Source organism: Podarcis filfolensis (genome assembly GCF_964270895.1).
Source record: "Podarcis filfolensis genome assembly, chromosome: 3".
Lineage (NCBI taxonomy): Eukaryota > Metazoa > Chordata > Lepidosauria > Squamata > Lacertidae > Podarcis > Podarcis filfolensis.
The window spans coordinates 114,110,047-114,133,942 of NC_139606.1; the positions used below are offsets into that span (position 1 = coordinate 114,110,047).

Sequence of the window (23,896 nt, forward strand, 5' to 3'; positions counted from 1 at the left end):
TTAACCTGAAGCACCACTTTAGCTAATGGGCCTCCTACTGCCGCCGCACAGCCAGACCCCGATTTCTGTTCTTATCCTGAAGCAAAGTTCTTAACCTGAAGCACTCTTTCTGGCTTAGTGGAGTGTGTAACCTGAAGCGTATGTAACCTGAAGCGTATGTAACCCGAGGTACCACTGTACTGTTGTTGCCCGATTTAAAATTAACAATCTATCTTGGCATTAGGTAAAGGACTATAAGCAAAATACAAAAAATACCATACTTGAACTAATCTTACTTCACTATAAACTCCGCGGTATCAAACCAGTAATTCATTTACTGTCTCCTTTTGCTGTTGGGAAGAGGAAGACATGGAGTGGACAAAGACCAGCAATTGGTTTTGATTGGTGGGCAGGGGGCAAGCATTCCAATGCAGAAGCAAGTAAGCGGTAAGAGACTTGCACTGACACCATGCACCCAGTGTATGAAATACCCTCAGGCACCAGTTGCATTTTGCAACTTGGCATGGCTTAATTGCAACAAAGAGTTGTATGGTTGTGTAATAAGGCGACTAGTGATGTGAGGTGAGAATATTCTCCGGAGAATATTCTCCACAAACTGTTAATTCTGATGTAATAACCAGTTTTACAACCCACATTTAAAAAATCTAGTAAATAGTAAGACAAGCTTTGATATTGCCAGTGTAACTAATGAATAATGATATATTTTTTTATCCTGTTCCATTGCTGGGCATTGTGTCATTCACCATTGGCGGTTCTGAAATGTGAGCTACAGAAAACTTTGTTTTTAGAAAGCTATTCATTTAATTTGATGAACATTTGAATTCATATGTATTTCAACTGTATGTAATAGCCTTTTTTCTATTTTGGTGTGACCTTATTCTTAGTAATTCTATACCCTTGGCCATACAGTGCGGGTTTTTTTGTTTTGTTTTTTACAGAAAGTAGTTTTAATGCTTTATACACTTAAAGTACCTAGGCATATAGAATTATGTGTAACAGCATAATTCACTGCTGCAAATATCCTTGATCCCAAGTATAATGGCGTTCATTTACCAAGAGATGAACAAATTCAAGATACCGAGTTCAGTGATCTCAAAATATCAGCAAGTGCACCAAATGATGCACAAGATATTTTGGCAGAGCTGGCAGCATATCGTGCTAAGCTAAGGAAGTTTTTTTAGCAAGTCATATATATTGAAATCGGTTGAAAAAGTGGATGCAGTGGATTGGTGGAAGGGAACATGCTTTGGTTCAAAGCTTAGCAGAATGGCTGTGGACATTTTAAATATGCCACCAACGACAGCTGCAACAGAACTTCAGTACTTATGAACTTATTCATTCAGCAGAAGACAGAGCAGAAAAGCTTACATATGTAGCTCATAACTTAAAGCTCCTAGAAGAGAAGAAAGCACAGCTTCTAACAAGCTCATTGAATTTTACACAACCATCAACTTCGTTCTATGATCTCGCAGATGATCAGTGTGGAACTGAAAGCTCTGCTACCAGTGGAGACGAAGATAGTGACTTATCCTCTTAAGATATTTGAAGAATCAATATAAATTTATAAACATTTGAGACTTGTTACTTAAAGCCTATTTTTCACATACATTTCTTTCTTGTGACAATTTATCAGTTATAATTTAAATATGCTGTGTGTTGCCTTACTTATCTAAGCAGTTAGTAATTTGCATTTCTGATGTTATGAAACTTGTCATTACTGATTATTTTTCTGGAAATTATAACATGTATTTGAAACTTTACATTGATTTTATTAGTATTGCACTGAAAATACTGTACCATGTAGATATGCTTATTAAAAGTTGATGGTAAATATACAGTTAGTGGCAGGCTTAGTGATTAACCTGAGTCATTCACACTGAATTTTAAATTTCAAGTTTGGTGCAAAAAAATCAAAGAATGTGAATTCGCTGCATTGCCCCATTGTACAAAAGTATCTGTACAGTTTTTGGTTGCCATATGAACAAGTTTACCCATGAAGATACATGTATATTAACTAATTATATAATTTTCAATGCATTAAAATGAATATTCTATTTTAAAAGAAAATTCTCGAATATTCTAATTAATCATGAATATTCCCCAAAAGATTATTCTCGAGAATTTAACATCACTAAGGGCGGCTGAGACTCAAGAGTAAAACTGCCACTGTGAGTCAAAACAGGACCCTGTGCGACTCAAATAAAATTGTTGCCGCTGCTGCGCAAGTGAAAATGACATCCCGCTCAACTCACAGGTAAAATGAAAAAAATCGTATTTTTTAAAAAGCAACTAGACATTCTGCTATGGTGACCATAACCTAGGTTTAAGGCGCATTTTGGCAAATAGCTGATATATCTGAATTTCTAACACTGCTTGCACCATATGCAATGGCAACTGTTAACTCCCACAGCATGTCTGCATTTAAGTATATATCCATAACCATGAGAACCAGAAACTAGCTATTTAAAGAATAAAAGCATGTTTGCAGGATCCTGTGCCATTTTTTAGATTCTGCCACATTTCACGTAAACATCAGCATGACCGCACACTTGTCAAACTACCATTCATGTTTATAGGGAGGCTGCAGTAATAAGGAACTAGAGATTTCAGGTATGAAAGCTGGACTTCAGCTGCCATTAGAATAGTTATCATAAGAAGCATAGTTGCTGCCTCGCAATTAGGTATGTTGCTGCTTGAGCAATGCAGGGGGACAAGCTCCTTTGCAAAAGGCCATTAGAATGTATTGTGCTAAGGAAGACCAATGTGCTTATGGCACTGGCTTTAAAATAAATGTTGTGCATTCATAAACAGTTATTATGAAACAAGGGTTTGTGTGCCGTGTGCTACAAATCTGAATTACAGTCATACCTCAGGTTACAGACGCTTCAGGTTGCGCGTTTTTAGGTTACGGATGCGCCGAAACCCGGAAGTACTGGAATGGGTTACTTCCGGGTTTCGGTGCTCGCGCATGTGCAGAACCGCTAAACTGTGCTTTGCGCGTGCGCAGAAGTGCCAAATTGCAACCTGCGCATGTGCAACGGGTTGCGAACGTGCCTCTCGCACAGATCACGTTCGCAACCTGAGCGTCCACTGTATATAACCTATGGAGATGTTAACACCCAACCTGCACATTGCTGTTAATTAAAAAGCTCCTGTGAAACCTAAGCACCCACATAGATGGTCCCCTGCTGTGCCCAAATGATTCACGTTCTAGCCAAGTCTCCAATCATCCTCCACTGGGGGTGGGTAATTCTGGTCTGCATCTCTAGATCATATATGAATGTGACTGAATGATTCAATCACTCCAGATGCAGACAAAAATTTTGAAAACCCTGACCTTAAGGGGTGGCATACGCAGAACACGAATTCATACAGAAAAGCAGCATGGAGGTATTTTTTCCTCTTGAAGATTGTCCAAGTAAACATCTGAGTGGAAGAATGGAACTTGTCTCCAATTGTAATTCAGAAAAATAAATGAGCTGCAGCATCTCTTGCACAGCGTACTCCACTGGTCTGCCTTGCCTGCCTGAAACTATGTTCAGCCACTACCCTACCCCCAATTTTTTGTTGTAGCCGATTCTGTCCTGGTTCTTTGATCCAGTGGAGGCTTCAGTCAATATAAGGGTAAAGGGAAGACGATTTCCATCAGTTCTCCCTTTGCACTGTAGCCCCTCTAATCTGCTCCAGAGCTGAGAGACCCTCAGGAACAGTGTGGAGGGTGGCAGAGGGTGAATTGGTGGACATTGCCCTCATGGAAACCTCTGCTGGATCAAAATAGCCTTCTGTGAACAATCACCACCACTGGATATGCTATTAATCTTTATCAATTTAACAACATCAGATTGCTGTCATATCCATCTCTTCCCTTTTGTCATCATGCCTCCCTGGTGTCTTCAGGGCACACTTTTCAGTGAAATGAAGCAACCTCAGAATGATAGATTATGTGCCTAGCATAAGGTGACTTGCAACTTATGCACATTTAACTTGTGCAACTTCATCTTTCCACAACTGACGGCTGCTTGGGTTGAAATCACACAAATTAAATGTATGGGAGGCGGAGAGCTTAAAAGCTCTTTTGCATATGGTTTCCCAGCACGGAAGGAGATTTTACACTCTTAAAACTTGCTCACCAGGCTTTGGGAGGCTTCTTGCAAGATCTCGGACAGCCCTGCAAGGTTTTGTGACACTCCCAGGGCCCGGTAAGCAAGTCTGAGAGCTTAAAAGCTCTCTGCTGTATGTTTGTACTGTTTATACACTGTGCCAGTTCTGGAATGTCAGAATACTTGCAAGTGGGTGCTTATAAGGGGTGGCTTGAGTATACATGTTTTTATGCATATGTGCCATCTCCAGAACATAACCCCTGCATAAAATGTGAGTGACCTGTACCAAATTTGGCAGTTGTGTAGTACAAATGTAGAGCCTCCAATACATACATATCTGATGATTCTGACCAATGATCTTACCAATTGCAGTAAAATCTTGAAGTAGCACTTTCTGACATTATGGCACTTCTGGGAAGAGATGGGCAGTAATGGGGGGGAAATCCAGGTCTTATCAGGAATTTAATGCTCATATAATTACTAAAATTTTATTTATTTATTATTACATTTATATCCTGTCCTTTCACTCAAAGCAGACCAGGGCAGCAACTGGATGAAGGTATCCAGCCCATTAAAATATTTTTGCTTAAGATCTGCCTAGCCTATATATGATTCCATTTGATCTAAAGGGGTGGTCATGGGGGGAATCTACTTTTACACCAACAGTGTTGAGGTAATGCAAGTGTTAACAGAAGATTATAGTAAACCTGGAACAGTGAGTGCTTTTTCAGGAAGAACTTTCCTAGATAGCATGACAGAAATATGGAGGGTACATACATAAGGAGATAGTCTAGGAAGCGATTCTAGCAGATTTTAATAATTTCTGAACTGGTGGTCATTGCAAAAACAACAAGGGGCAAGAGTATTGGGGCACCTACAAGACATATATAAGCTCAGATGGTCTATATCAGGGGCCAGCAAACTTTTTCAGCAGGGGGCTGGTCCACTGTCCCTCAGACTTTGAGGGGGGCCAGACTATTTTTTTGGGGGGAGGGGAATAAACGAATTCCTACGCACACTAGGAATAATGCGGTGGGGGAAGAACAGGCATAATATAATATAATATAATATAATATAATATAATATAATATAATATAATAAAATAGTGTGCATTAAGTGAGGTGGGGAAGGCTCCTCAACAGACAAGCTCACCCCCCACCACGCTGCTCATCCTCCCGCCACCCCCCCCAAACCACACACACAGAGACCCACAATCGCCCCACGGAGAAAATGTTGGCAAGTTCAGGATGAGAACGGCTGAGGCGAAGGAGGGATGGCGGCTCCGGAGACGTGGCATCGGTGGGGGGGAGCTGGAAGAAGGGGTGAGGGGGGCGAGTAGTCTTCCTCCCCACCCACCCCAGCAGCTTTCTCGGTTTGCCGCCTGCCTCATTTGCCGAAGAGCTGGCAGTGGTGGTGTGAAACGGGCTTCCTCCTCGCCAAGAGAAAGAACTGTCACTGCCACCACTTCTTGTCAAGCGGGTAAGCAGAGTGAGCTTGTCTGCTCCGCTCTCTGGTCCACAGGAGCACCAGGGCAGCGGCAGCGATGGGAGGAACATTATTATTACTACTACTACTATTTTCCCAATGGCCTGACTTGGAGGGAGAATAAGAGGCGAAAGGCTGGTGGGAAAGCAGAGAGAAAGAGAGAGAAGAGGATTTTGCCCCTTCCACCGTCTAATTCCGCACGCTCAGCTTCCGGGGACATAATACAATACTAATAATATCAATGATATCGGGGTAAGTAAGCAAGCAAAGGTGGCCGGGCCCTCTACCCGAAACAAGGAGTGGTGGGGCGGGTGGAGGCGGTGAGTGGTGCCACCCAGACCTACACCTTTTCTTCTTGTTGGAGCTGCCCGTCATGGCGCAGGGCTGCATGATCGCAGCAGCGCCATTGTCATCGGAAGCCAGCTTGACTGCCCAGATGGAGTTTCCGCTGAAGTAAACCAGGCACAGCGTTTGATGCCAGAGCAGCTCGGCCTCTTCCTCCCATCGCCATCGCCGGCAGTCTCGGCTTCGCGGCGGGTTCTTAAATGACCAGGCAGGCTGGATCTAGGACCCAGCCAGGCCTGATCAGGCCCAGAGACTGTAGTTTGCCAACCCCTGGTCTATATAGCCTACTTCATGATATCCAGTAGACTCTAGCCACAAAAGCTTTTTAGCAGATTTTATGACACTCTGTATTCTTGGACATTGCCAAGGTACAGTGGTGAATTTAGGGCTGTGCAAGCACTGGTTGTTGAGCCAGGGGGCACATTCTCAAAGCAGGGAAGCTAAGTGAGGCATCAGACTTTGGGAAGCAGGTACGAGTCTCTGGTTGGTTGAGTTCACAATTCTGCTTTATTTTTAAAGAAGCTTTTTTTTGTTCTTAAGTTACATATTTTGTTTTTCCATTTTGTATTTTTATGTTGTAAACCACCCAGTGATCTTTGGATGAAGGGTGGCATATAAGTTTAATAAATAACAGTAATAATAACTGAGTTGGAAACACCTGTCTAGAAGGCAAGAGTGCATAGGAAGACTAAGCATAGGCCCCATCGTTTGCTTGCAGGCCTAAGACTCAACTCTCATGTTCATTAATTCATGATCTCTCACAATCCAGCCTTATTTATTTTTACATTTATATCTCATCTCCTCCCCCAAACAACTTTGGGAAGTATACAGGTTCTCCCCCTCTCCACAGTATTTTCACAACAATCCTGTGAAGGAGGTTAAGACTGTGTTGGGGGCTGGCCCAAGGTCACCTAGTGAGCTTTATTGTCAAATGGGAATTTTATTTTTTTTAAATAATTTTTATTAACTGGCCAATCACATCAAATTAAATCACATCACATAAATTCAAAATTACAAAGCCAAATTTTTAAATTTTGTTGGGGGAACCCATACTTCAAGATCCAAAGGGGGATTCAGATCATCTTCTTATTACTGCGTTAATGTCCAAATCAGTTCCAATCAGTCCAAACAAAATTCATAATTCTATCCAGTCTTATCTTGGTGTTTCCACATCATATCTTGTTCATATAATTTCTATTTTTCCTTTACGATCTCTTCTGTTAGTCTCCTTAAGCCGATAAGCAAAATAATAATCCTGTGTGGATTTCCCGTTCCTCCACTAAGTCCAGATGGTTTCCATATATCTCCTTCGTAGATAACATCGCTCTTTCCATCATAAATTTGGCATTTGTCGCTCTTAAGTCTCACCGAGAAGTTGATCCACGATGTGTAAACAACTCTATTTCTCTCTTTCTCCTCCCAGACCCAAGAGCTCCAACAATGCCTCCCAAAATGGCGACGGCATTTTTAACTGCGTCATTCCAAAACTCTTAGCTTTCCAGCTTCATCTTGAAACATTGCTTTGGTTCGAAAGTTTATCTCCACACAGCCTTAAATCCACAGCTTAAGTCCTTAGTTTCTGACTCATTAGGGGAGGGGATTCTTGTTAAATCACATAAGAAAAAGGAAGGCAGGTTTTTCCCCCCCTCTCCCCTCAGTCATACCGTATCTTGACGTATCTTCTCATATTTTATTCTTGTCTTGTTATCAGAGATCTCTTCTGTCAGCAGTCTTTACTCCCCTTTTTCCTTGAAGCATGTGCAATTTATCTCATCCAAATTGTTTCTTTTGAAGATGCTTGCAACTAGCGGTGCGAATCAGGGACGGTGTCCAGGAGTGCCGGAATCCCACAGGAGGGCTTTGTGCCTAGTGCCCCCACCCCCACAAATTCGGGGGTGGTATAGGGCACAGCAGGCAAGGGCCGTCCCCCCCCCCACAATCCTGGGGGGGTTAAGGAGGCTAATTACCCCCATCATAGCCTCGAAATTACCTCGTGTGGGTCGGAGAGATGTTATTGTCAGCCATCTTCCGATGCGCCACCTAGTGGCCCCCCGTCAAATGGGAATTTAGACCCTAAAACTCTTAATGACAGTACACTGAACTCTTAGAAGTACCTCTCCATTTGCATACAATCAGCATGTGTGCAAGCGCTGACATATGCACTGTTTTCACCACCGCAAGGGGATGGGAGCTTACAGACGTCCTGGAGAAACGTGTGGTGCATCAGAATGTAACCCCTGCATAAATGGGGAGTTGTCTGTACACCCATCCCCAATGCAAATTACAATTTTCTATAAAGCATAACATAAAATCAGAAAAACACAAATACCATACATTAATCAAAAGAACAGATGCAATAAAACAGCACCAAAACCTATCAGTACAAATTCATCAGCTGAATGAGTGGTATAGTAAATAGTGCTATTCTTGGTTTTGGATTCAGAAACTAGCCTAAAAATGGACTTGCTAGGTAGCTTTTGGCAAGTAATTTTTTTAGACACAATTCTTACTCATGAATTTGGAGTATTAGTGATCTCTTTCATTGAGACTTTTCTATTATGTATAGTGCTTTCTGTATGCAAAAGCTGTGGGCATAATCCAGTTGGTACGTCAGCACTAAAGAAAAGGCTGGGGATCAAGTGAATGTGTTTGCTAATGGAAGAAGCTGCAAGGCAAATATTTGCAAAGTACCCCTTTCCTTCTGCCGTATCAACATCCCCCCAAATATCAGCTCCAGAGCATAGGGGAGTCTTCCATAACAGGCTGGAAGATCGTTTAACCAACCAGGCTCCATCCATCAGCCAAAGCAGCAGCTGCAGGGGGACTACTTAAGATTACACAGTCCATTTAATTCCTATCTTAGCTCAAGAAGAAACTAAAGAGAGACTGTGATGTAATATTCATCCAATACTGAAAGACATTTAAAACACACTTGTCATTTACTGGTTTTAAAACCAGGTTTAAAAGCCACACCAAAATTTCAATTAATGCACGCCAATTTGCAGCAACCACCTTTTTGAGCCCTATTCTACACATTGACTCTTCTCTGGTCTGCTTAATGTACAGCTGAAGCTCAGCTATTATGAATCATGACATCACATAAATTGATGCTCACCCTGACAGCTCGCATACCAGCTTTCCAGAGTCAGTATCACATACTTTGATGTTGCCACTTCTGCCAGTCCCAGCTTCAATTAAAGCAAGCAACCAGACCAAGTGCCAAAAGTTGACAGTGTGCAAGATTGCTATCTATGCTTAGCACTAGACAAGCAGTTCTTGGAATGGAACTGCAATCAGTTCCATTTAGCGCCACCTCTCATTCCTACGAGCTGCAAATACAGACCCTCTAGAATCATTCCAGCAAATACAAACTCCATCAGCACTCTTACAAGAGTGCACCCTCCCCATCCTTCACAAGGCAATTTAATTCTCCAATAGTTCCATTCTGCCTTGTATCTGAAGGAGGAATTACTGGCCCAACAAAATGTGTTCCATCTGGAAGCAGCTATGCATGGCTCAGAAGTGGCCCTTAGCTTGGATCTCTGTGTTGTCAAAACATGTAATTCCTTTTTATCAAGGTTTTTATACATCAGTACATTTGTCAAGCATTGGAAATTCCCTTGCCAGTACGAAACAGCTGTCTAAACGTACTCTGCTTTGGTGAAAACAATGCTGTTTGCTCAAAACAGCAGTGCCAGGATTGGGGAGAAATCAACCAGCTATGCATTATAATTCACTGGCCAGAGCTGTTTTAAGTGTGGATAAGGAGCTTGATTGCCAATGAGATAAGCAGCTAAAAGGGGGGGGGGAGTGAGAGGAGGGTAGTTATATTGCATCAGGACAGTCATTTGAAGTTTAATCAGTGGCCATGTTTGGAAATCAGAACATGTTAAAATTTACGTCTCCATTCATCCCAAAGTATTTTTAAAAATCTACATGACTTCATTATCACACACTGACACAAAGTCCAATACCTGATCTATCAGGCACTACCCCAGTGCAATGTCCAAAAACATACCATACGAGCATCAGTCAGTCTAAACTGTACAAAGAAGTCACTCATATCTACCTTCACACTGGGTTCTTGGAAGAATCTTCCATCTTGTTTTTATCACGTTTTCCAAGATCTGCAGGCCATAATACTGAAAATTGGAGAAGTGAAACATGTGAGTATGCTGGATGATTTAACAATAGCTTTCAGGATTCTCATTCAAGCTGACATCATTCACACTTAACATCTAAGATTAAGTCTGTTAAAAACAAGTCTATTCACCCATTTATTGAGCTTTTCCCATGCATTTTCCTTATTTTACCCTCTTATATTCTAAAGTCCTGCTGCTTTTGATCATGGTTACATTAGAAAGGGAAACAAAAAAAATGTTTTGCAAAGCCAAATGACTTATCTGTAAGGGGAAAAATGGCAGCCACATAAAAATGAATAGCCTAAATGACTGCTCACAAGTTCAAGCACACAACCAAGTTTAGCAACTTGGATGAGCATGGGCTTCCTGGCACTTGAGCTGTTAAGACCAGGGCTTAACATTACATCTACTAACACTTTCTGAAGGATGTATTTTCTGCACTTCACTGGTGTGTACTTAAGGAACAGCAAGACAGCTCATAGGTTGTTGTTGTTGCTTTTTAAAAGATACAGTAGTCTCTCCCCTATAGCAGCTATATCTACTGTTTAACTTTTGTGCTCAGTCAAAAGTTCACCATTTCTAGATACACTTCTAAAGTTGTTTTACCACCCAGATAAGCCTCCCAAAGGCATAGTTCAAATGGATACATTTATAGGAAATGAGAAAAGCTCTTCAACCCATTTTATTCCATTTATCTCAACGTAAATATGTTGAATAGACCTCTATGAAAAGTTGTATCAGACTAAGGTCATCATTAAAAGCAACAACAGAGAAGAGGAGGAAAAGGGGTCAAAGAGATGCCGCTTTCCCTTTAATCAGAAACCAACACTGAGGAGACAGGAGGCAATACCTGAAAGGCAAATCTATGTTTTAATGTTGATGGCTGGTGAAGATTTGGCTGAGAATAAAAGTTCTTCAAGTCTGTTAGTGTCTATACAAAGTAGGGTAATTAGAATTTCAGCCAAAGGGATCATGTAAGCCTCATTTTAAATAAATAGCACAATGTAGACTGTCCCAAACTACATTGTACTCTCCAGTTGGTTGATGGTTGTTTACATTTTAACTTCCCACTCTCTTCTACAGTATTAGTATTTTATATATTTTAGAACGCCACATCTTCAAAAAAGGAGTAAATTTAGTTATGTATCTGTGATATTTCTAGCCTAGTTAATGATCTTCCATTGTAGAAGCCGGTGAAACATTTCAATCTGAAGATGCAATTCAAGGAAGTTATATGCAAAAGGTGGGAAAGAACATCTGCAGCTGAATATTTGCTTGTTGTTTCTTCAGCAGGTCGCCTTGCTGAAGTAAAGAGCTAAGTTTGTAAAACTGAATTGCAGGTTGCCTCCCCAGCAGTAGGAACTGGTGCCAGAGAAGCAGCAAGCAAAGCTTTGGCAATGCTTGAGGTTCTCTTCTCCCCCCCACCCCACCCCACTGATGCACATAACTTCTTTGTATTGTGGCCTAAATCTCAAGTGAACAAACATTTCTACTGAACAGTGATGGCATTCATGAAGCAGCTCTGAATAGGTTCCCAAGCTGTTCATCAGCAGTCAGTGCAGTGTATGCACCACATCTGCGCAATGGGGTGACTCCCTATGGGCAAGATTTCACCTGTAATAACTCACTTTAAAGTTGCTCAGTGATACACAATCTGTGCAAATATCCCCCTTGCCTAATGGTCATCCCAATTCTCTCTGGGACTAATCTTGCTCAAAGTATCTATCTTTAACATAGAGAGGATGCCCATCAGTGAAGCAAATGATCCTGAAATCCCTAAACCTGCCAACAAATGAGTTTCTAAATGCCACAAGTAGGTATGTCAAATGGAAGGCCAGAGAGGGTGTTACTATAGTTCAGAACTACCACATTCCCACCCTGCAGCAAGCCCTAGAGACGCTGAATGGCAGGTATACATTCCTCCATTCTGCCTGGTTCAGAAGGCTATTTGGTAGAAGAGATGAGATGACATAAGATTATGAGCATGTGAAATTTTGGCTAGTCTGTCAACACATTCACCAACAGTTTCAACTGTAATTTTCCCTGTCTCATCTTCACATTGAAGCATCTTCTTATTCTATTCCCACTTTACTAACAAAGCAATGAGATTTAAGAATAATCACAATGAATATTTTACCAAATTAAACCTAAACCAGCCCAACCCAGTATGGTCTAGTGGCTGGCAATGGCTCTCACAGGACCCAATCAAAGGGTCTTTCCAGGATCCTGTTAGCTGGAGATACCAGACACTGACCTAGAACCTTATTCATGCAAAGCTCATACACTAATTCCTCCCCTAGCAAACTACTATTAACCACACAAACACACTAAGAACTACTTTACAGGCTACATATAAACAGCGATAGATGCAGTGACTCTTGCATCTTTTTTTCTATGCTTCCATGTAACATGAGACATCTCTCTTCCATGAGCAGCATGCATGCACATGCACCAACACATGTGTGCATATAACATGCAATGCAGACCTAGTAGAGTAGGGAGGGAAAATAATCAAGTTGCATTATGACCAGTTTGTTTTCTCTGCTTATTCTTATGCCAGCAGCCAACATATATTACAGCTATTTTTCTCTCTCCAAAATTAATAGGTGTTACATTCCTGTAGCAATTATCTTGCAAAAAGAAGTTCTCAGGACTACCTACAAAAATATGCATACAAAACAATCCAAGGTTTTATATAGTTTTCCCCCCCTCCCATTTTTGTTATATCTATATTGTAAGCCTCAAAATTTTATTTATGTAGGCAAAAGATGGGACAGAAATTGTAGATTAAGGAAAATATTTTAATACAATGATCCCTGTGGCAGAAATTTTTAATGGGACACTTATTCTATGTACAAAACCCATACCCACCCCACCACCCAAGAAACCAAAACAAGGAAAAAAAGCAATTGATGAACAGAATTCAGTTAAAGGGAATCAAAAGGGTAGACCTTGTGGAGGCCTGCCGTCAAAGCCTAGCTGTGTCAGTTGCACAGGAAGACACCCCTTTTCTTCCTATTACAAGCAATCAACATAATGGAACATTATGATTAATATCAGGTAGTGTTAACAGCTTTAAGAAAAAAAAATGACTGCATAAAAGCCAAATGTCATAGTGCATAAATTTAGCACCAAATCATTTGCAATTTATGTAAATTGAAGAATTCTTTACCTGTTGCTTTCTTTCTGTTCCTCTAATCATCTCATTTTTCACAAGACAAATTTGAGTTTTAAAAAATACTGTTGATAAAATCAACTTTAACATTAGTAATGTCTGTGAGTATAAAAAGCAAAGTTTACCAGGCAAGCAAACAGGCAAACATGGTTACTTAAATTTAGTACTTTGAGGAAGTTCTTAACTTTGCCCTAAAATTTACAAAGCCTTTTTCTTCCCAAAAAAGTTAAGACTTTCCTAAGTGCCATCCGAATTCTGAAGGAACTAATCAGCATGGCTGTTTTCTATCTCAACACAAGTTATGGCAAATTTTGTGTGTTCAATGAATGTGGCCATGCACAAGTTTCTCCAACTATATGACAACCACTTTCACACGTTTGGCAACTCATATTTAAACCTTTAAAGTTTCTGAAGCAAAAACATAATTGCAGTAGGCTGAAGAATGTCTACTTTAGCCAGACTATCCTGATGGTATGGTTTGATTAACTGTACTGCAAGCAACTACAGATTGTATTCAACTGAAGTGTCTGGGGTGCCTAGCCTGCTTTAAACTGTGCAGGACAATACCAGTCTTTCAAAAAAATATTGAGGGATGTATTTTGCCCTCAGTTAAGTGCACATGGCTCTCATTAACAGAAATGAAAGCCAAACACATTATCTAAAGACATGATACGGCTATAAGATTTTATAACACTCAAATCTGTTCATAATTCAACAAGAGTTTTTATACAATTCCCAAGTGACTTATAATTTTTCAAGCCTTTTATAAGAAAAAGTAACTGACAACCTCATGGATCAGACTAAAGGATTGAAGAAGCAATAAAAAAGTTAAACAAATGCTAATTCTAAAAATTGAGATACCTTCCTCAAAGCCTGAGTGGAAGAAAGGTCAAGATCAATTGGATATCCTATACTTACTTTGGTGTTCATATTCTGAGAGAATTCCAAAATAGTATCAACTCTTGTCCATGCATCAGGGTGCTCCTTTAAGTGAGTCAAGACCTCCTGTGCCATCCTTTGCTAGAAAAGCGGACACAATGAGTTAACAGCTTTCAAAACAGCTTATGGCACATGGTTTTACAGCATTACTTCCCAAATTTTGGATAGCTGAGGCAAACTTTTTTCAAGTTTTTTAAAAATTAGATGCACACTTCTCAGTAGTGGCACCCACCCTGTGAAATACCCTCCCATCAGATGTCAAGGAGATAAAAAAACTACAGTGGTACCTCGGGATGCGAACGGGATCCGTTCTGGAGTCCCGTTCGCATCCAGAAGCAAACGTAACTAGCAACGGCACGTCTGCTCGCGACGCTTTTCACCGCTTCTGCGCATGACGTCATTTTGAGCGTCTGCACATGCGGCGAAACCCAGAAGTAACGCGCTCCGTTACTTCCAGGTTGCCGCAGAGCGCAACTCGAAAGCGCTCAACATGAAGCATATTCAACCCGAGGTATGACTGTACACAACTTTTAGAAGACATCTGAAGACACCCCTGAATAGGAAAGTTTATGTTTAATATCTCGTATTTTTATATTTTGTTGGAAGCCACCCAGAGTGGCTGAGGGAACCCAGTGAGATGGGAGGGGTAATATAATAAATAATAATAATAATAATAATAATAATAATAATAATAATTCATTCCAGTACCAGAAATCACTTCACTACCCACATTTCTCTACAGGCCATTAACCAGGCTGTGCTTCTTAAATGAAAGGAGATATGCCCAAAGCAGCAACTCAAGCAAACATCACCAGCAGCCTTCACTGAACACAGGTACTGTTACTGGGTTTTTTGCACCAGAAGTGACTAGATAATCCAGTCATATGAGACAGATATTTAAAGCAAATGCCCTGTCCCCAACAGAGATTGACCAGGAGGTGGCAAGGCCAGAGCAGTAGGGCACACAGTAGGCAGCCTGCTCTGCAGATGGTACTTTGAGAGAACAAGAGGCTTCAATGATTACATTTCTTTCACGTGGGACAATCACTGTGCTCTCACAGTACACTAGCACACCCTGGCACAGTGCTTGGGAATTACTGGTTAAGTAATTAAATGCACTTTTCATGGTGGGGAAATTTTAGGCAATTGTGTGTCTTTATCGAAAATTCTCTAGCTAGGATAGAATATTGATCTACAGTAAGGAATCTGCCAATACTACTAAATATGCTTTTGAAAGTCCAAGGTATAATCTTTATTTCTACTCATTTCAAAACAGCTTTTAAGATACAAAAAGAAAAAACGTTTCATAGTTGTTTCTCAACCACTGATAGCAAATAAAAACTAACATTGGTGGTACATTTTTATTTAACAGAGAACAAGTACACAAAAATTTACTCCAAACTAATGTAGGACTAAGATCATCTGAATTTCAAGACATAAACTCTATGACAGGTAGAAAAAGCACACAGTGGCACTTCTTGACAGTTAGAACAATCTCTGCTCTCCTCCCCAACCACACTGTTTGCGGGTGTGTGTGTGTCTCATAACCCCCAGAGCAGATTTGGGAGATATATGGGGCAGACAGGAGAGAAGAGGTTGGGGAAAATCCAGTTCTCCTAATGGGAGTCCTTGAGATGGCTTCCACTAGTACCCTGGATGACACTTGCACAAACCTTTCCAACTGTATACGAATCACTACACTTTTGTTCAGAGATCCACTAGAAAGTAAGAAACACCCTAAAATTAGACTGGAACACAGACACTCAATTCTAGAAATCTGATCACTACTTTCCAAGGCATGATGCAACTATGCAAGACACCCTACAGCAAGCTGCTGTCAAAGATGCAAGGCATGGAACTTGAGAGAGTGTGTGTATTTGGGGTGGGGTGAAGGGGTATTGCAAACCACCAACTTGAATATCAACTTCAGAATCAGCTGCCAAGAACCATCTTAAGAGAAAAAGGTTTCTGGTGCTCTGAATCCCAATCTATTGTATACCTTTCAGTTGCTTGGTAGAACTACTCAGGGTCTGAAGTTCTAGTGTTTAATTCATACCTTCCCACTCACCATGGTGAATGCCTCAACTAGAGAGGAAAGCAAATACGGATTCAGGGAAATGCTTCTATAATGCACATCTTCCCCAGGCAAAAGATTGTGGAGCCTTCAAGCTTTAAGTGCTTGCCAGTTTAAAACAGAACCCCTTTTATGCTCTTCTGCAATTCTGCTTCACTGATGCCACTAAATATGCTGCAACTCTGCCACAAGTCCAGGAGGGGAATTTGTATCTGCCCAAATCATTCTGACCTGCAAGTTTGCCATACTACATAAAAACTAGTCCAGCTGGACTATTTAGCTCAGTCCAACAACTTAGGCTGCAAACGTGAGTAGTGGAGAAAAAGCAATGGATTAGACCTGGTACCCCCAAACTCGGCCTTCCAGATGTTTTGGGACTACACTTCCCATCATCCCTGACCACTGGTTCTGTTAGCTAGGGATGATGGGAGTTGTTGCCCCAAAAGAGCTGGCGGGCCAAGTTTGGGGATGCCTGGATTAGACCATCCTTCAGATATTGTTGGACTACAACTCCCATCAGCCTGGACCGCTGGCTATGCTGACTAGGAATTATGGGAATTGAAGTCCAACATCAGGGAAGGCCACTGTTCAAAGATATGGAGGGATGAGGAACACCATGAAAGTAATAAGGGTACCTCAGAGACCAGTGTGTTTATGGCTGCAGATTGGGGTATATACAGAAGGTCTGACAAGTTTCTGTCTAGGCAGCAGAATGGGATGCTCACTGCCCTATCAGAGGACTTGGACTGACTGCCCAGTCTGATTTCAGTGGCTCTTTTTAAGTTTGATGTCAAAATAGGCTTCTAAGCACTTTAGAAGTATAAAAGCAGATTACACAGAATTTATAATTCTGAACAGAATTTGGAAGAGATCACATAATAAACATTTAAACTACTTCAGAGACACAGACATACTAGAGGCAAAGGAGACAGAAATTTGCCTTCCACTTAAAAGTCCTATGAATAAATGGGACATAAAACTGGACCAGAACACTTATCTCTAAAAAATTAAAAGAAACAAACAATAGTAAATTCAGTCATATTCCATCTTTCTGTTACTGGCATGAAAAACAAGACAAGAAGCCACCAAGGTATTTTTCAACGTAACTGTAGCATTCCTGCTGGCTTATTCTCTTTAGATACAGCTTGACTGCTAGTCAAGTTTTACTAGCATATGAGAAGTCTTCAAGAGAACCAGCTATTTTTTCCTCTACAGATATGCTTTAGACATAATAAACTGCAGGTTTCTAGTTCTCAAACATATACTGTACCTGGGCTCCTTCTCCATGATACAGGCAGTTCACCACATTATCCAACAGATTTATATCCAATTTCTGGTTGAAATCCAGCAGCTGCCGTGCTGCATGGTCTGCTAACATTGTCATAATTGCTGGCATAGATTACTGCAAATTCAAAGAAAGAAATCAAGTTACAGAATTTACTTATGTTTAATATCATAGAAATTCAAAGTTCTTCCCAACTGCCTTTAAGACCACTTCAGCTCCCATCTTTTACTACTGGTAACATATTCAAATGTTGAAATTTTTCTTCAGTGTAAGCCAACCATAATTGTCATACTAAATTTTGTAATACTACACATGAATAAACTTATGCCTGGTTAACTTCAAAATAAAATAATGCTAGTGCTTAAACCAGGAGTTAATGAGTCACAATGTGTTCATTACACCAAATGCTGAAGTATTTTACAAAAATGTGTGCATCTTTAAAATGTGGAAGAGTGGCATCTGATTCTGGTTCTCTTTGAGCCACAAATTAATAATGTAAAGTGTAAAAGAAATGGTCAAAAGAAACAAGAAATGCTAAATCATTGACAGATTTTAAAGTGTGGGGGGGGGGAGGCAGAGGAGAATGCTAACTTACTGACCCAAGAAGATCATTAACACATGAAATTATTTATGTTGAACAACTAAGTCTACCAGAATATATCACTGAGTGAACAGCTGTTAAAGGCAACAGAATTTGTTATTACCCCATAACAGTCTTCTCAACCTACCATCCAGAGAAGTAGACAGCAGGCATGCATAAAATTTGATCAAAGCTGAAAAAGTGGTGCTAATCCTGCTATACAGTAACATTAATATGATGTCCCACTCAGAAACCTTAACATCACACTCTGGAAACTTTACCAAAAACACAGTGCACCCCTAAACATATCTACTCAGAAGTCAGCCGCATCAAGGTTTACTCCCACATGACTGTAATAAGGACAGCCTAAATGTCCTAGAGGATTAAATTCTTACAGAAATACATATACAAGTTTTGACAGTGGGACTTACAGCACAAGATCAGCATTAACCAGTTGAGCAGAATAAAATCATAGCTAAATAGTTAATGGACAACAACTGTTGCTGAAGACAGCCTGGTGAACTGGAATAAATGGCAAACTAAGGCTACTCATCACACACTTAGAAAAAAAGTGCATTGAACTCATTGGGATTACGGTACATTTGCATTGGTCTGGGCTGCATTAACCATCATAACCATAATAGTGACAAGCAAAGAAACAAATTTGTTTTCTGAAGAACACACTATTTAATTAGATACAAGCACAGCAGTTATGGTTTACATCCACAATGCTATTGCTACTTACTACATAACAATTTAAGTGTTCAATTTCTCACAATATTACTATTTAGAACAAAAACTAAGGCTACCCCCCATATTTGGTAGTACTTTCCTTAAGTTCCCTAGCTCCAAGTATCAAATTACCACACCTCTTCTATGCTTGGCCACACACCCTTTATTGCTGCATCTACTGTTCCTGACTAGACAGTTACACACAACAGCTCAGAAACAGTTTTCATGCATCTTCCACCTCCAACTAAAACACACAAAATTGCATGTTAGGTCTTATATGTCTTGCAAATGCAGAAAGACAAGAGCACTTTGCCACTTGTAATCTCTTTAGATCAGATAGGTCATTTTAAAGTACAGTAATGGGTGGGAAAGGCTAGAATGCATCAAGTGCACGTATATGAGCAGTAAGTTCAATAAATACATTAAGGAATCTAGACTGAAAGTCACTGGAATGCAAAGAAGTTTAAGATATAGAATACTAGAAACGTCACATAATTTCTATCCAAATAAGCTATTATATTACATGTGAACCCTATCTAACCATCTGCCCAAGGAATACCATTTGGAACACATGCTGTCAATAAAGAAAGGTTTTCAAAGGGCTAGCTTTTGCTGTATACCTATGCAATTTGTTCCATATCATTAACCTTACCTAGATTGTGAAAATTGGTTCCTCCCTTTGCACTCAATTCCTCCAAGTTCGTTAGCAACTTTACTGCCACTTTTTAAATGCACACTTTTGTTGAGTTTTATCAGAAAAACAACTACCACATTGAGAAAACAAATGGTCAATTACAGAGCTCACAATGTATCAATCCTTTTGACGTTCAAAGCAGTATTCATTGAGGTACTTACTGCCACTAACTGATTACAAAACAGCTATCAGACCAGCGTTACCGAAAGTAAGCTCTCCAAAGTTCTAAGTCTGCCCACATCAGAAAGCCCGTACATTTTCAGGAAAGTTAAACCAATCTGCACACAACCAGAAACCTACAGGAGGCTGCAGAATACGAAACTTTGGACTGCAGTCTGCCCCTCCCCCTATAAATGCTTCGCTAACGTTTCCTCGAAACAAGGCATTAACTTCCGATTACAGAAAAACGTGAATTAGAGGAGGCACGCTGAAACCAGTAATAGATGCGTAACGTAAACAGATGCAGCACATGGGGTACATCCGAAGACGGCAGTTACACACCCACCCACTGGAAAGGCCTCGGCTGCCGCCCTTCGCCAAACAGCAGACACACTGCAGCACATGCAACATTCACGCTGCTACTACTACCGACACACAGCTAACGCTTACGATCTGCACTTAAAAGAACAACAACCCCAAACCTCCCGAAATATCTAACAAGGGTCACTAGCCCCGGGCACGCGAAGCTTTAAAGAGATTTTTGTTGCCTTTCCTCCCCGACAGCCGTAAAGAGCAGCTGGGCCACTGCAGCCCCTCCCTCCTCTATCCCTGCTTTCTATACAGGGCCCCCACGTGATCCAGACGGACGTTTCAATAGTGCTGCACAGTGAGAGAGGCACAAATATATTTCTGGAAACTTCCACTCCCAATAATTCAGATTATGCTCCTTAATTTCTCCACCCGCTCTCCAGCCCCCCCCCCCATATACTTCCCCCACCGAAAGAAGGAGGCCCTACCTCTAATCTCCCGCCAGGCCGCCTCGCCCTCCTCCTACCCGCGTTGCGTTTTGCCCACCCAAGCTCCAGTTTCCCAACCCCACACTTGCTGCTTTGCTCCATCCTCCAGGGATGGCTTTGGCTTGCTGGGACCTTTCGGACTCGCCTTCCCCATCCAATTACTTCAAGGCCTTCGTTTCTCGTCCTTCCAACAGCTCCCACGCTTTATTTAGATCAAGGCAGGATCCAAACGAAGGCCAACCCCAAACAGAGGTTTCTCTTTCCAAGGCTCGTGGCCTTGGTTTGCATACACACCCCCTTTCCTCCCCCCCTTTTCCATGAGGCTTCACAGCACACCTCTCCACGCTTAGCCAGGCCCGCATCTTACACCCCCTACCCCAAGGAAGAGTCCCCGGACTTTGTTTTCTAAAGCACATCCATCCTCCTCCCCATCACTGCTTTCTCCTAGGAAAACAATGAGTTCATCAACATAACGTTTAGGCCTTGAGATTAGCACCCAACATCACTTCCAGGGCTTCACACCGTTGCTATTTCCATACTTTCCGCTTGTCCAAATGCTGCATCCTAAAATGCATGAAGTTCTCCCCCGCCCCGCCATAAAACTTCACCCCCCTGGGATTGTATCCACTACTTTCTTCCCCCTCCCCATCTTTCCCAATCCAATCTCCCACTGGTGTACCATCATGCACAAGTTTCACAGATGAACTCTCACTTACCTAATTGAGTATCACAGCTACTTCTCGTAGAGAGGGAGCGGAGAGCAACAATAAAAAAATAAAATAAAATAAATCCAAGCAAAGCCAAGGAGTAGGAGGAGGAGGAGTGGGGTGAAAAGACCTGTCCAGCCTTCCTTCCTTTTCAATTCCCCCCCTGCAAACAACACACACACACACACTGGCGAAACAAAGCGTCTATTTTTACATGCGCCCCCGAAAAGTCTGCTTCTTCCAAGCCCACCCGCCCTCGGCCCCCAACAACCACAACAACAACAAAAGAAACCCCACTGGACTTGCTACCAAAAAGAAGGGGGTCGGGGGCAGAATGGGTGAATTACTAGGAAGGGAGGGGGGAGCCTGGGAAAGAAAACACACCCACCCAACGCACACACTCAAAAAGTCACTTTCTGCCTCCCAAACTCAGCAAAGTTGCTAACACACCCACATGGAGGATCAGGGCTTTGCCACCCATTCAAACACATGCACACACCTCCAACACCCCCCCTTCCTGCTCCCCACCCCACGACAAAAAGAGAGGGGGGAGAATAATACAAAAGGGGCAATAAGACAAGAGAGGGTTGCTTCGTCTAACAAGAGGGGAAGGGGCAACTCCTGGGCCCTCTCTCTCTCCTCCCCCTTTTTCCTGCCTCTCCCGCCCTTTCCTCGAGATTCAGTTGTATGGGGACGCTATACTCTCTCACGCTCGCGTATATATACAGAGACACACGGCAAAACTATAAATATATATAGATATATGTATGTATATATATTTCTCTCTCTCTCTGTTTTTAAAAAAAGCGGTTCCAAGAAGCCTTCAGCGCAGGTGAGGCAGCCACGCTGCTTCGAAGGGAGATGGGCCAACCCCTTTGGTTGGGGCCTACAAGACAAACACAACACCTCGTCCCCCGAAAACGAGGGGAGACGGTGGACCGAAAGGAGGTGTTCGCCTCAGCGAACCACCCCGTTATGAGGGTAAAAAAAGAGCCCCACACGGAATTATTATTCTTTTTTTGGGGGGTGGGGTGTCCTCAAGGAAACTCCAGTGAGCGTGGAGCGAGTCAGCCAAGTCCCCTCACGGAGGTCCGCTCATCCCCCTTGGCTCAGCCCCGACCCCGACCCCGACACCCACCCACCCCTTCCTCAGCCGCTCCACTCCTGCGCTTAATGAACCCCTCGCCCGCCTTTCACACGCACTCGCGGAAACACGCGCGCGCCCCCTTCTCCTCACGCAGCTCGCTCCTCAGCGCCCCCCCCCTTCCTTCTCTCTCTCCACACACACGGCAAAAGGCGGCAAAAGGGGACCAAGCACGGCGGCGGCTTCTTCTGCCTCTCTCTTTTTTTTACCCCCGCTCCCCCCTTTTTTTTCTTTTCTCCCTTCTCCCCCTCTTTCGGCGGCGGCGGCGGCGCTTCTTCTCCTTCCGCTCGTCCCCCTCCTCCGCCTCCTCCTCCTCTAGTGCCACAGACTCGGAACCGGCTCAAACCGGTTCAGACTGGGAGATTCCATCTCGGTTTAGTTTTCAGCCCATGGCGCCTCGGAGCGCGCGGGAGGGGCGGGGCGGGGCGTGTGCGCGGAGCCTCCGCCCCAAACCGCCTCGCCGCCCCATTGGCTCCGAGCGGGTGACGGAAGACGAGTGGGGAGGGCAAGAGAGAGAGAAGAGGGAGAGTGGAAGAAAACCCAACGCCAGAGACACAGAGGCACACACACACGCACCACATTGCGCGGGACGCGGGCGGAAAAGGCAGCGCGGCGTCTCATTGGCTGGCCGGCACGCCCGTCTTTCTCCTCACTTCTTTCCCCCCCCCCAAACCGCGCCCCGCCCTCCGCTTACTCATGAAGAGAGCGCGCGGGCTTTTCCGACCGGCCACGCCCCCTTTTTAAAAACTCTCCCGCAGAGGTTGGCTGGGAGGAAACGTGAAGAAAGGCCGTATGGGTGGCGGTGACAGTAGTGGGGGGGGCGAGGAAGGAGGGAGAGAGAGAGCCAGAGTGAGCGGGCGCGCGCAGCGTGGGCGGGACAAAGCAGCTCCTTGGGCCGCTTACATGATTGGACGCGGGGGGCTGTCTTTCTTGACATGTCAGCCCTTCCCGCCCACCTCCTCCTGCTCCGTGCCTTCAAATAGCCATTCTCGCGGGCTTAATATGCTTTTAGCCGCAGCAGCAGCAGCCGCCTTTTGATTGGGCGGCCGCTTCAAATGACGTCTCTCGCGCGCGCGCGCTTGAGGTAGGCCCTTGTACGGCTCGGCTCGCCGCGCCGCCGCCGCCGCAATTACATCAATGAGCGCGAGGCGAGGCGGTTGAGGAGAAGGAGAGAGCGAGCTACAGCGCACGCGCACATCGCCTAACGGGCCGGCGGAAGGAAATGGCTGCCTAAACAATAGGGATTTATAAAGGGAGGGGGAACGAGGGGCCGTCCCTGAGGGGAGAACCCTGTGGAGTTGTGAGAGGACGGCGGCTCTTATTTGTTGATTTATTTAGCCTTGGAGGCTCAGGGCTCCTCACGACCTACTCACGGTCCCGCTCCTTGTCACAGGAAAAGGCGGCGTAATTTTTAGTTTTTATTCCCCCCCCCCTTCCTTCATGTTTCCCTGACCTCTGTGACAGCGAAAGGTCTTCTCCGTGGGACGCCTCTACTTTTGCTGAGTTCATGCCGCTCTCTAGCTTCACCCGGTTTATAT

The 23,896-nt window shown here is 43.0% G+C and overlaps 1 protein-coding gene across 8 annotated transcripts in view; it reads right to left on the reverse strand.

The window, feature by feature from the left end:
• Positions 1-23,338, reverse strand: part of XPO1 (exportin 1) — a 41,453-nt gene extending 18,115 nt beyond the window's left edge. The window contains exons 1-5 of one of the 8 annotated variants that reach the window (XM_083604972.1): positions 21,224-22,736; positions 17,531-17,662; positions 14,166-14,267; positions 13,024-13,087; positions 10,000-10,072 (exon numbers count right to left, since the gene is read on the reverse strand). Coding sequence is in view for 5 of the 8 variants with exons in the window: in XM_083604968.1 (XP_083461094.1) it covers positions 10,000-10,072; positions 14,166-14,267; positions 17,531-17,656 (301 nt within the window). In the remaining 3 variants the exon portion in view is untranslated. Of the gene's footprint in view, positions 1-9,999; positions 11,281-11,375; positions 11,507-12,159; positions 12,200-13,023; positions 13,088-13,244; positions 14,085-14,165; positions 14,268-17,530; positions 17,663-18,273; positions 20,485-20,669; positions 20,789-21,223 lie in introns of those variants that run through there. The other 7 variants (XM_083604973.1, XM_083604968.1, XM_083604967.1 and 4 more) reach the window with 7 other exon arrangements.
• Positions 23,339-23,896: the final 558 nt, after the last annotated feature.